Source organism: Aulonocara stuartgranti (assembly GCF_965226115.1).
Source record: "Aulonocara stuartgranti genome assembly, chromosome: 3".
Taxonomy (NCBI): domain Eukaryota; kingdom Metazoa; phylum Chordata; class Actinopteri; order Cichliformes; family Cichlidae; genus Aulonocara; species Aulonocara stuartgranti.
The window spans coordinates 6,251,215-6,263,358 of record NC_138941.1 but is presented as its reverse complement, the minus strand read 5'-3'; the positions used below and the strand labels follow the sequence as shown (position 1 = coordinate 6,263,358).

At 45.2% G+C, this 12,144-nt stretch overlaps 1 protein-coding gene across 1 annotated transcript in view; it reads right to left on the bottom strand.

The window, feature by feature from the left end:
* Window positions 1-12,144, bottom strand: part of LOC309703009 (NACHT, LRR and PYD domains-containing protein 3-like) — a gene marked incomplete at its 3' end in the record, with an annotated part of 156,661 nt that overhangs the window by 44,272 nt on the left and 100,245 nt on the right. The window contains exons 7-9 of the mRNA XM_082527711.1: window positions 11,669-11,747; window positions 9,102-9,306; window positions 7,150-8,950 (exon numbers count right to left, since the gene is read on the bottom strand). Coding sequence (XP_082383837.1) covers window positions 7,150-8,950; window positions 9,102-9,306; window positions 11,669-11,747 — 2,085 coding nt within the window. The remainder of the gene's footprint in view (window positions 1-7,149; window positions 8,951-9,101; window positions 9,307-11,668; window positions 11,748-12,144) is intronic.

Below are 12,144 nucleotides of genomic sequence, written 5' to 3'. Positions count from 1 at the left end.
TGTCACACAAGCAGAAGGAGAATGGCAGCATTGGGAATGTGAGGCTACTAAGCAAAGCTCCAGTGCGTGTTCCGGCCGGCCGCACTATTGTCATCCAGGGCTCTGCCAAAGTTTCCACCCCATTGTTTAGCCAGAGTGTTCTCCTACAGCATCCTGCTTCCACCTTACCTGGGGGTTTGTGTGTCAGCAGTTGTCTCATCAACTTCCCAGTTCTTTCTCCATACAAGGTTCCTGTGGTTATTACGAATGAGTCGGAGCAAGATACCTTCATTCCACCTCACAGTGTCATTGCGGATTTGGAAACCTACCACTGCATCTTGTCTGAACATCGCGTGACCCATCTTCCAGTCAGGAACACTACCACCAGCCTGAACTTTGATTTTGGTGATTCTCCACTGTCACCTGAATGGAGGACGCGAGTCATAGGCAAGCTGAATGACATCTCGGAGGTCTTTTCGCATCATGACTTGGATTTTGGATGTACATCAGCTGTCAGACATCATATTCCACTCCATGACAATACACCGTTCAAGCAACGTGCCCGGCCAATCCATCCACAAGATTTCGAAGCTGTCCGCCGTCACCTGCGTGAGCTCCTGGAAGCCGGCATTACAAGGGAATCATCGTCTCCTTTTGCTTCGCCTATCGTGGTGGTCAGGAAGAAGAACGGTGAGGTCCGGCTGTGCATAGACTACCGGAAACTAAACCTTCAAACCATCAAGGATGCATACCCCTTACCTAATTTAGAGGAATCCTTTTCAGCACTCACTGGTTCTAAGTGGTTTTCAGTGCTCGACCTGAAGTCCGGTTACTACCAGATCCAGATGGAGGAGGAAGACAAGGCAAAGACTGCTTTTGTGACTCCTCTTGGGTTCTGGGAGTTTAACCAAATGCCTCAAGGTGTTACCAACGCCCCAAGCACCTTTCAGCGCTTGATGGAGCGATGCATGGGGGACCTTCACCTAAAGGAAGTGCTCGTTTTCCTGGATGACTTAATCATCTATTCGGACACTCTTGAGGAACACGAACGAAGGCTGCTGAGAGTCCTGAACCGGTTGAAGGAATATGGGCTGAAACTGGCACCGGAGAAATGTCGATTCTTCCAAAAGTCTGTAAAGTACTTGGGTCATATTGTCTCTGAGGAAGGAGTTCAAACAGATCCCGAGAAGATAGAGACCATCAAGACATGGCCGGTTCCCCAGACTCTGAAACAATTGAGATCTTTTCTGTGTTTCGCTGGTTATTACCGCCGGTTTATAAAAGACTATTCCGTCATTGCCAAACCCCTCAATGACCTGACTCGTGGATATTCTCCAGTTCAAAGATCAAAGACCCTGAAAGCTCGCAAGATACCCACCTACAGGCCAAACCAACCCTTCGGGGAGAGGTGGGATACCAACTGTCAAGTTGCATTTGAAACCTCGATTGAGAAGCTTACAACTGCCCCGGTTCTTGGGTTTGCAGACCCGTCTCGTTCATACATTCTGCACACCGATGCGAGTGTGACCGGACTTGGAGCTGTGTTGTATCAAGAGCAAGAGGAGAAACTCCGGGTCATAGCTTATGCTAGCCGCGGATTGTCGCAGAGTGAGAGCCGTTATGCAGCCCACAAGTTGGAATTCCTCGCCCTTAAGTGGAGTGTGACCGAGAAATTCCAAGATTACCTGTACGGGGCAGATTTTACAGTGGTGACGGACAGTAATCCACTGACCTACGTTTTGACAACAGCTAAACTGGACGCTACTGGACACCGTTGGTTGGCTGCATTGTCAACGTACTCCTTTAAACTTCTGTACAGAGCTGGCAAACAGAATTGTGATGCTGATGCGCTTTCGCGGCGACCTTACTCCTGCTCCAATGATGAAGTTTCTAATGACCATGAACTCATTCGTCAGTTCATTTCTCAACACACAGCTGATTCTGATGTCCTCCCGGAAGAGACTGTGAGAGCAATCTGCCAAAGTCATTTGGTCAGAGCCACACGGCCGGGTGACTGCGGTGAGGTTGGCTTCACACTTGTCGAGTCTTTGTCAGTTCAAATGGATACCATCCCTGACAGTTACTGTTCCGAGGACTGTCATCAGCTGCCTGTCGTTTCTACTCTTAACATCAAAGAGAAACAACACTCAGATCCCTGCATTCGAGAGCTTATTCACCAGCTTGAGACTGGGGAGAGGGTTCCACCAACAGCTAGAGCTGAGCTCCCTGAACTTCCGTTCTTGCTCAGAGAATGGTCCAGGTTGGAGCTGGTGGATGGAGTCCTGTACAGGAGGAGACGGGACAATGGAGACCTTTTATACCAGCTTGTCCTTCCAGAGGAGTTGCGGCCATCAGTCCTGAAAAGCCTCCATGAGGATATGGGCCATATGGGGATTGAACGTACACTTGACCTTGTCCGTACGAGATTCTACTGGCCTAAAATGGCAAAGGATGTTGAGCAGAAGATTAAGACTTGTGGCCGCTGTGTGCGCCGAAAAGCCTTGCCGGAAAAAGCTGCTCCACTTGTCAGCATAAAAACATCTCGACCCCTTGAGCTTTTGTGTATGGATTTTCTTGCTCTTGAGCCTGACACTAGTGGCACTCGTGATATCTTAGTCCTGACTGACCATTTCACTAAATTCGCTGTTGCCATTCCAACACCCAATCAAAAGGCAAGAACTGTGGCGAAGTGTCTATGGGAGAATTATATCATTTATTATGGCATTCCTGAGCGAATCCATACCGACCAAGGGCAAGATTTTGAGTCAAGACTAATAAAAGAATTGTGTGAGTTTGCAGGCATTCAGAAGAGCCGTACAACCCCTTACCATCCGAGGGGAAATCCAGTGGAGCGATTCAACAGGACGTTGCTGACAATGTTGGGGACCTTGGAGACAAAACAAAAAACAAGGTGGAAAGAGCATGTGAAACCGCTGGTTCACGCCTATAATTGTACCAGGAATGAGGTTACAGGGTTTACTCCTTACGAACTCATGTTCGGTAGAACACCTCGTCTACCTGTGGACCTGGCGTTCAATCTGCCACTGCGGGAATCCAAGCAAAAGAGTCACTCACAGTACATTAAATCACTGAAATCGAGATTGGAGGAAAGTTTCAGTATTGCCTCCAGTAACGCTACAAAGGCTGCCGATCGAAATAAAGCACGCTTTGACAACCGTGTGATACCATCAGCATTGGAACCAGGTGATCGTGTGCTTGTGAGGAATGTCCGCCTTCGAGGGAAGCATAAACTTTCAGATAAATGGGAGGAAGAAGTTTATGTGGTTGTCCATCGGGCTGGGGACCTCCCGGTCTACAAGGTAAAACCTGAGAACAGCGATGGACCTATGCGGACCCTTCACCGCGACCTCCTCCTTCCATGCGGCTTCCTCACGGGCAGTGAGGTTAACTTGGAATCACCAGAGCAATCGCTTCCGCACAGACCAAGAACTCGGCAGCAGAACCCGGATTTAAATTCCTTCACAGAACCTCTGGTTGAGGATGAGGATACAGGAAGCTTGGTTTCATTATATGTTAATCCTCCAACGTTGCACTTCACTGTGGAAAAACAGAATCATTTTCCAGATTCATCTGACGGTGGGAGCCTAGGACCACTGATTTTGGATCCTTCAGTTGAAGTGGAAGTGCAAGGGGAACCAGCCTCTGTGTCCAGTGTTCTTCCTCCAGCAGGGGAGTCTGGTGGTGAGCAATCTGACTCTGATGTGGAAGACATCCTACTTGAACTTGGTGAAAGTCACCCTGAAAACAGAAATGGCTTACCTGAAAACTTACTTGGAAATGGAGACATAATTGTCGACATTCCTGTCGTTGCTGTTGAAGATTCTCCTGAAGAGTCTAGTGTTATTGAGCAGGACACTGACATAGGTGACAGGCTAAGACGTTCACAACGACAAAGAGCACCACCTGACCGACTTCACTATTTCACTCATGGCAATCCTCTGATTTCCGTTGTCCAAACGATGTTGCATAGTCTTTCCGATGCATTGGGCCATAATGGTAGCCGTCCTTCATCTGTTCACGTTGTCTAGCGTTTAACATGCGACGGGACGTGCATGGTTAAGGCGGGGAGGATGTAACCCACATAAAAATAAAAAGAACTGCGTCTATAACTAGATTGGAATCTTAAATTCCAACCGGAGCGTGTCCGTGAAGGCATCGTGACACGTCATGACGCACGCCACGCCACGAGTCTGCACATGCCTGTTGTGACCAATCACATTCGCGAGGCACCGATATATGCCTTCCGGGTTGTCGTCTCGAAAAGACGCGGGGGAGAGGCGTTAGCGGATGGAAGCAACAGGTACGTAGGGCGAGCGCTTTTCGCTGTTTACTATCTTGGCTTGTTTTTGAATTAATTGTGGATTGCGTTCAACAGTATTTTGATACCGCCGCGGGTAGATGCGTGGGGCTCGTATGTGACATCGCACGTAGTGAATGGTGAGTTGAGCCTGAATGTTTGTTTGTATTTGTAACCTGTATCAGTATGCCAGTGCTATTAGCTGATGGGATAGCTGAGGCTGAGGCTTACTGCATTACTACTACTCTCACTTTACGTGGCTGTAGTTTTGTTATTTGAGATTGTCATTTATTTTAAATCATTATAATGGTTGGATATGTACAGTGGGGCAAAAAAGTATTTAGTCAGCCACCGATTGTGCAAGTTCCCCCACTTAAAATGATGACAGAGGTCAGTAATTTGCACCAGAGGTACACTTCAACTGTGAGAGACAGAATGTGAAAAAAAAATCCATGAATCCACATGGTAGGATTTGTAAAGAATTTATTGGTAAATCAGGGTGGAAAATAAGTATTTGGTCAATAACAAAAATACAACTCAATACTTTGTAACATAACCTTTGTTGGCAATAACAGAGGTCAAACGTTTACTATAGGTCTTTACCAGGTTTGCACACACAGTAGCTGGTATTTTGGCCCATTCCTCCATGCAGATCTTCTCGAGAGCAGTGATGTTTTGGGGCTGTCGCCGAGCAACACGGACTTTCAACTCCCGCCACAGATTTTCTATGGGGTTGAGGTCTGGAGACTGGCTAGGCCACTCCAGGACTTTCAATTGCTTCTTACGGAGCCACTCCTTTGTTGCCCGGGCGGTGTGTTTTGGATCATTGTCATGTTGGAAAACCCAGCCTCGTTTCATCTTGTAAGTTCTCACTAATGGAAGGAGGTTTTGGCTCAAAATCTCACGATACATGGCCCCATTCATTCTGTCCTTAACACGGATCAGTCGTCCTGTCCCCTTGGCAGAAAAACAGCCCCATAGCATGATGTTTCCACCCCCATGCTTCACAGTAGGTATGGTGTTCTTGGGATGCAACTCAGTATTCTTCTTCCTCCAAACACGACGAGTTGAGTTTATACCAAAAAGTTCTACTTTGGTTTCATCTGACCACATGACATTCTCCCAATCCTCTGCTGTATCATCCATGTGCTCTCTGGCAAACTTCAGACGGGCCTGGACATGCACTGGCTTCAGCAGCGGAACACGTCTGGCACTGCGGGATTTGATTCCCTGCCGTTGTAGTGTGTTACTGATGGTGACCTTTGTTACTTTGGTCCCAGCTCTCTGCAGGTCATTCACCAGGTCCCCCCGTGTGGTTCTGGGATCTTTGCTCACCGTTCTCATGATCATTTTGACCCCACGGGATGAGATCTTACGTGGAGCCCCAGATCGAGGGAGATTATCAGTGGTCTTGTATGTCTTCCATTTTCTGATGATTGCTCCCACAGTTGATTTTTTCACACCAAGCTGCTTGCCTATTGTAGATTCACTCTTCCCAGTCTGGTGCAGGTCTACAATACTTTTCCTGGTGTCCTTCGAAAGCTCTTTGGTCTTGGCCATGGCGGAGTTTGGAGTCTGACTGTTTGAGGCTGTGGACAGGTGTCTTTTATACAGATGATGAGTTCAAACAGGTGCCATTCATACAGGTAACGAGTGGGGGACAGAAAAGCTTCTTACAGAAGACGTTACAGGTCTGTGAGAGCCAGAGATTTTCCTTGTTTGAGATGACCAAATACTTATTTTCCACCCTAATTTACGAATAAATTCTTTACAAATCCTACCATGTGAATTCATGGATTTTTTTTTCACATTCTGTCTCTCACAGTTGACGTGTACCTCTGGTGCAAATTACTGACCTCTGTCATCATTTTAAGTGGGGGAACTTGCACAATCGGTGGCTGACTAAATACTTTTTTGCCCCACTGTATTTGTTGTATTTTCTCATGGATTTTATTGTGTACACTGGAACTAAAGTTAGCTTGGGAAATTTAGATGAATTTTGCTAATAGTGGTTCTGTGATTATAGTGCAGGCTAGTGGTGCTCTGGAGAGACCACAGCAACACCACTACTTTGGATGGCGAGCTAGGCCCAACGAGCCAGAACCCCAGCTACAACTTCCTGCTGTCTGGTAGGAGGCTGCTGCGGCCTACACTCTCCCCTCTTGGTTTTCAGTCCCCCAAATCTCACTTCTGAGATTTCAGTTTTGGAATCTTAGTGCTGATCATCATACTTCCAATTTCAACCTGTCTAGACTGTCATACGCGTTGGACTTATATCACTCATGAAATAAACTTTATGGACATTGATTGCCAGAGGTTGGACGAGGTTGCTGCACTGCCGTGCAGCGGATATTTTACAAGCTTGAATTGTTTTATCTTTTCTTGTCTGCAGATTTTGTAAATATTGGTGTTTGGTAATTGCACTTTATGTTCACTATAAATAACAATTGTAATCACAATATCTGTGGTTGTACGTTTATTGTACTTCACTCACCTCCTAGAGCCGAATCTGATATCTTCTGAATTAGCCCAACTACTCATAACCAACTTAAATTATTTTAGCTTATGTACTTGCTACACATGCATGTGAATATAAAGTATCACAACATCAGGCACATGCAGCCTAAGTGTTTAAACAAAGACTGATAACATAACAGCAGCAGTGATGATCAGAGTTTATGGTGAATCCAGCGTCTCGAGTTCACCGAGTTCTGGAGGCATCAAAGAGGTTACAGTTGTATTGGAGAAATCCCAAAACTTTACAAATTCATACAAAGACAGAAAGCCTGGTGAAATAAATTACTGACACAGTTGGATGTTAAAAGTAAAGACATGAGTACAAATGTACTCACAGAGCTTTGTTGGAGGCTTTGACCACTGGCAGCAGCCTCAGAAGAGCCTCCTCTGAAGCAGAGTATTTCTTCAGGTCAAACACATCCAGATCTTCTTCTGATGACAGTAAGATGAAGACCAGAGCTGACCACTGAGCAGGAGACAGTTTATCTGTGGAGAGACTTCCTGATCTCAGGGACTGTTGGATCTCCTCCACTAGAGAACGATCATTCAGTTCATTCAGACAGTGGATCAGATTGATGCTTTTCTCTGCAGACAGATTCTTACTGAGGTTCTTCTTGATATACTGGACTGTTTCCTGATTGGTCTGCCAGTTACTTCCTGTCTGTGTCAGCAGACCTCGTAGGAGAGTCTGATTGGTCTGCAGTGAAAGACCCAGGAGGAAGCGGAGGAACAAGTCCAGGTGTCCATTTGGACTCTGTAAGGCCTTGTTCACAGCACTCTGGTGGAGAGATTGTAGGTTTGGTTTGTTAAATAATTTAGATTTCTTGGAGGTTGTTTGTTGTTGTTCCAGCAGATTGAGTCCAGAGTTGATGAAGGTCAGATGGACATGAAGAGCAGCCAGAAACTCCTGAACACTCAGATGGATGAAGCAGAACACCTTGTCCTGGTACAGTCCTCTCTCCTCTTTAAAGATCTGTGTGAACACTCCTGAGTACACTGAGGCTGCTCTGATATCGATGCCACACTCTGTCAGGTCTGATTCATAGAAGATCAGGTTTCCTTTCTGCAGCTGATCAAAAGCCAGTTTTCCCAGAGACTTAATCATCTTCCTGTTCTTTTTATTCCAGTGTGGATCTGTCTCAGTTCCTCCATCATACTTGACCTTCTTCACTTTGGCCTGAACCACCAGGAAGTGGATGTACATCTCAGTCAGGGTGTTGGGCAGCTGTCCTCCCTCTCTGGTTTCCAGCACATCCTCCAGAACTGTAGCAGTGATCCAGCAGAAGACTGGGATGTGACACATGATGTGGAGGCTTCGTGATGTCTTGATGTGGGAGATGATCCTGCTGGCCTGCTCCTCATTTCTGAATCTCTTCCTGAAGTACTCCTCCTTCTGTGGGTCAGTGAACCCTCTGACCTCTGTCACCATGCCAACACAGTCAGGAGGGATCTGATTGGCTGCTGCAGGTCGTGTGGTTATCCAGAGGTGAGCAGAGGGAAGCAGTTTCCCCTTGATGAGGTTTATCAGCAGCACATCCACTGAGGTGGACTTTCTAGGGTCAGTTAGGATTGTAGTTTTGTGGAAGTCCAGAGGAAGTCGACACTCATCCAGACCATCAAAGATGAACACAACCTGGAAGTCTTCAAAGCTGCAGATTCCTGCTTCTTTGGTTTCAGTAAAGAAGTGATGAACAAGTCCCACCAAGCTGAACTTTTCCTCTTTCAGCACATTCAGCTCTCTGAAAGTGAATGGAAATATGAACTGGATGTCCTGGTTGGCTTTGTCTTCAGCCCAGTCCAGGCTGTATTTCTGTGTTAAGACTGTTTTCCCAATGCCAGCCACTCCCTTTGTCAGCACTGTTCTGATTGGTTCAACTCTTCCAGGTGAGGCTTTAAAGATGTCTTCTTGTCTGATTGTTGTTTCTGGTCTGTCTGGTTTCCTGGATGCTGTTTCAATCTGTCTGACCTCATGTTCATCATTGACCTCTGCAGTCCCTCCCTCTGTGATGTAGAGCTCTGTGTAGATCTGATTCAGGAGGGTTGGGTTTCCTGCTTTAGCGATGCCCTCAAACACACACTGGAACTTCTTCTTCAGCTTAGACTTAAGGTTACGATGACAAACAGCAGCTGGAAGTTCTGAATAATAATAATAAAAATACAACTTTAACAATCATATTTTACAAAATGCTGATGACAATTTCTGACCCACTGAGAAATGACTGAACACACTGGTGTCACAAATCTCTCATTTATCCAGCAGCTTAAATCTTTAGATAAATCCTCTTACGTCTCTGCAGACGGTCAGCCAGCTCCTCCTGCTTCATTCTCCTCAGGAAGTCCACTGTGATCTTCACAAATGCCTCTCTGCTGTTTCTCCTCTGCTCATCATCCTCCCTCTGAAACTTCAAGCACTGGGGCTTATTTGGATTCAGAGCCTTCTGGATCTTCTTCAGCTCGTTCTTCACAAAAGTGATGATGTTGTCCTCCAGCAGCTGGAACAGAATATTTATGAATGACCCACCACTCTGAACTTTAGTCCACACAACATCCACTTCTTTACCATCAAGGGGCATATCATCCACGAACTCTTTACCAATTATAAGTTTGGCTTTATCTGATTAACTGAGACTTTGTCCACAACTCCATGATCCCAAAACGTTGATTCTGTTCATATGAATGCAGCGATTTCAGTGGGAGAAACATTTCACTGGTGTTCAGAGCTGAACTACCAACAGGTTGATGATCAAAGCCAGAAACTTGGAGATGTTTCAGGTGACTGAGTTGATCGTACAGACAACTGGTCTTAAAGGTTCACTCTGTTTACACATACAGATCAGTATTTAAGGTTTGACTCTCATCATCCACTGGAGCACAAACTGGGCGTCATCAGGACACTACAACACAGAACAAACACCATCCCCACAGACACAGCAGCCAGGGAAGCAGAAGAACTTCACATCAAGAAGGTCCTGAGTAAATGTGAACGCTGGTTTGAGGGCGGAGTCAAGGAGGCCATTTATGTGAAAAGACCATCTCTGAATGGAGGAGGGGCCTAAGGGTACATTTGTCACCATCTTACAATGCTGTGATTGCAGCCATTCCCCAGCTCTCTGTGAACTGGACTCATGACCATTGATCAACAACCATTGATCAATGGTCCTGACAATATGCGTACCAATGATCAATGAACTGACCTCCCAGCACATTGTTCCTTCAGTGGGCTGGTTTCAGTCATACAAATGTCCTGTTTATGAGATTGAAACCTGCAGTCAGCTGAGACTGAAGAAGTCACCTGATGATGATGAAACGTTTCTCCCACTGAAAACATCCAGATGAACAGAATCAAGCTTTTGGGATTTACGTACCTGGATGATTGAGCATCAAGACACAACTCTGTGACTTTTCTCAGATGAATAAATCAGTTATTTTATCTACTGTGTGTCAACTGGCTGAACCTCCAACTGTCTACTGTCTCCCTAAACTCAACAATGACTTAGTGATCTATCCATTCTCTGACCAAACACATCCTGCTGCAGGAGGTTAACATAGCAGCCAATGATGATCCCACTCACTGTGAACAACACATTTGGACCTGATTTGCTGCTCTGGTTTACACGTGAACTTCCACTGCTGCTGACACCAACTTGAGAGGCTCTACAGAAAAACTGGACTTGTCCATAAAAATCATAAACTACATTACAAGGACAGCATTGCTCAATCAACTCTAATTACTACTGACATGTTATCTCTTCTAACTAAGGTACAGACACTCAAACTTGCTGCTTTCAGTGAGAAGTCAAATGTCTGAATATGAGCTGGAAGCTGCTGAGAGTCCTCCTCCTTCCCGTGGGGTTTACTTTCTCTACTACTTTCACTATAAACACGCCCCTTTCATGCACCTGCAGAGGGCCACCAGCAGATGGAGCTGTCTTAAACAAATCCACTTGGATAGTTAGCTGTAGATGACTTTATCAGTATGACTGTAGGACTTTGAGTTATTCTTTAGATTTATTTAAACTCCTATATTATGCACAAGCGTTGAGCGACCCATAATTTCTCTGTACTTTTCATAAGAGCAGCCAGACTTTCAGCTAGTTTTTCTTTTTTAAGTGCTCTGCAGGTTTTATGAAGGTGTGTCAAAGTTGTTCTTTGGACATTGGCTGCTTATTAAATCATTTTCAGTCCTCGTACCGGAACATTCTTCAAGCTAAATCCAAGTGTCTTAGACCAGAGTTAACCTGATAGATATGTGTGGGTGTGTAACTCTTAGGAGCTGATTGGCTGCTTTTTATGGGGGCTGGGTCTTTGGAAAGTGTTTTAGTAACACACCCTGAACTGCACACTTTAACAAACAACATGAGATTTTAACTGTAATGTAAAAATCCTGTGATTCACTGTTATTAAGCACAAACACATCTGTGGCCCTGTTTCCATTAGTAGCTGCTCAGATCGACTCGCCACAGGTCGCCACGACTGGACTGGATCCACTGGTTTCCATTACAGTTGAGGACCACCTAATGTGGTCGTCTCAATACAGCCGAGTGTCGACTAACATCATTAGTAAGTGCTAATGCTGCTAATTTCCATCATATTTGTCATTTATTGCTCAAAGTTATTGAAGAAACAGTTATTCAGCTTCATTCCCACTGATCTCGACTACAAACTGTTTCACTTTGGTTTCTGTTTAAAGCCTCGATGTTTAAAACGTTTCCCTGTGATCACATTTGCACCGTCTGATTTCAAAGTTTGTTTTCTTTTGGTCATTTAGTCCACAGAGTCCTTGGTGTTCTGAAAGGGACCTATAAATAAATGCATTATTATTAATAATAAAGTAGTTGTTGTACATGTACAGACCATAAATATGGAGTCCAGCTGTGTTTGATGCTGCTGGGCAGACTGACCACTGGGAACCTCTGAGCTCTGCTGCTCCACTCTGTGGAGGAACCATGAAGGATTAGATCAACACAGGATAAAGATCCAGGAGTTTCTGCTCAAATAACTTCATCTGAATCAAGTCTGTCAAGTTTTAAACTCTCAGATTGTGAACATATCAGTAATTTTCAGTCTGTTTTCATGGACGTCCTTTCAGTGGTGATGTCAGGGATGATTTTGAAGAAGCTCATCAAACTGAACCATCAGCAGATCACTGCTCCAAAACCAGAACATGATCCGAGTCTCCCTCCACCACCAGAACACCAGCTTTACTAACGTGGTAGATCAGTGTAGTACAGATCAATAACTGATGAGTCATTTGATCAAAATCACTGAGTGCTTCACGTCTGACCCTCTGATGCTTCTGTAGACATTTTGCATATTTAATGAATGTCTGA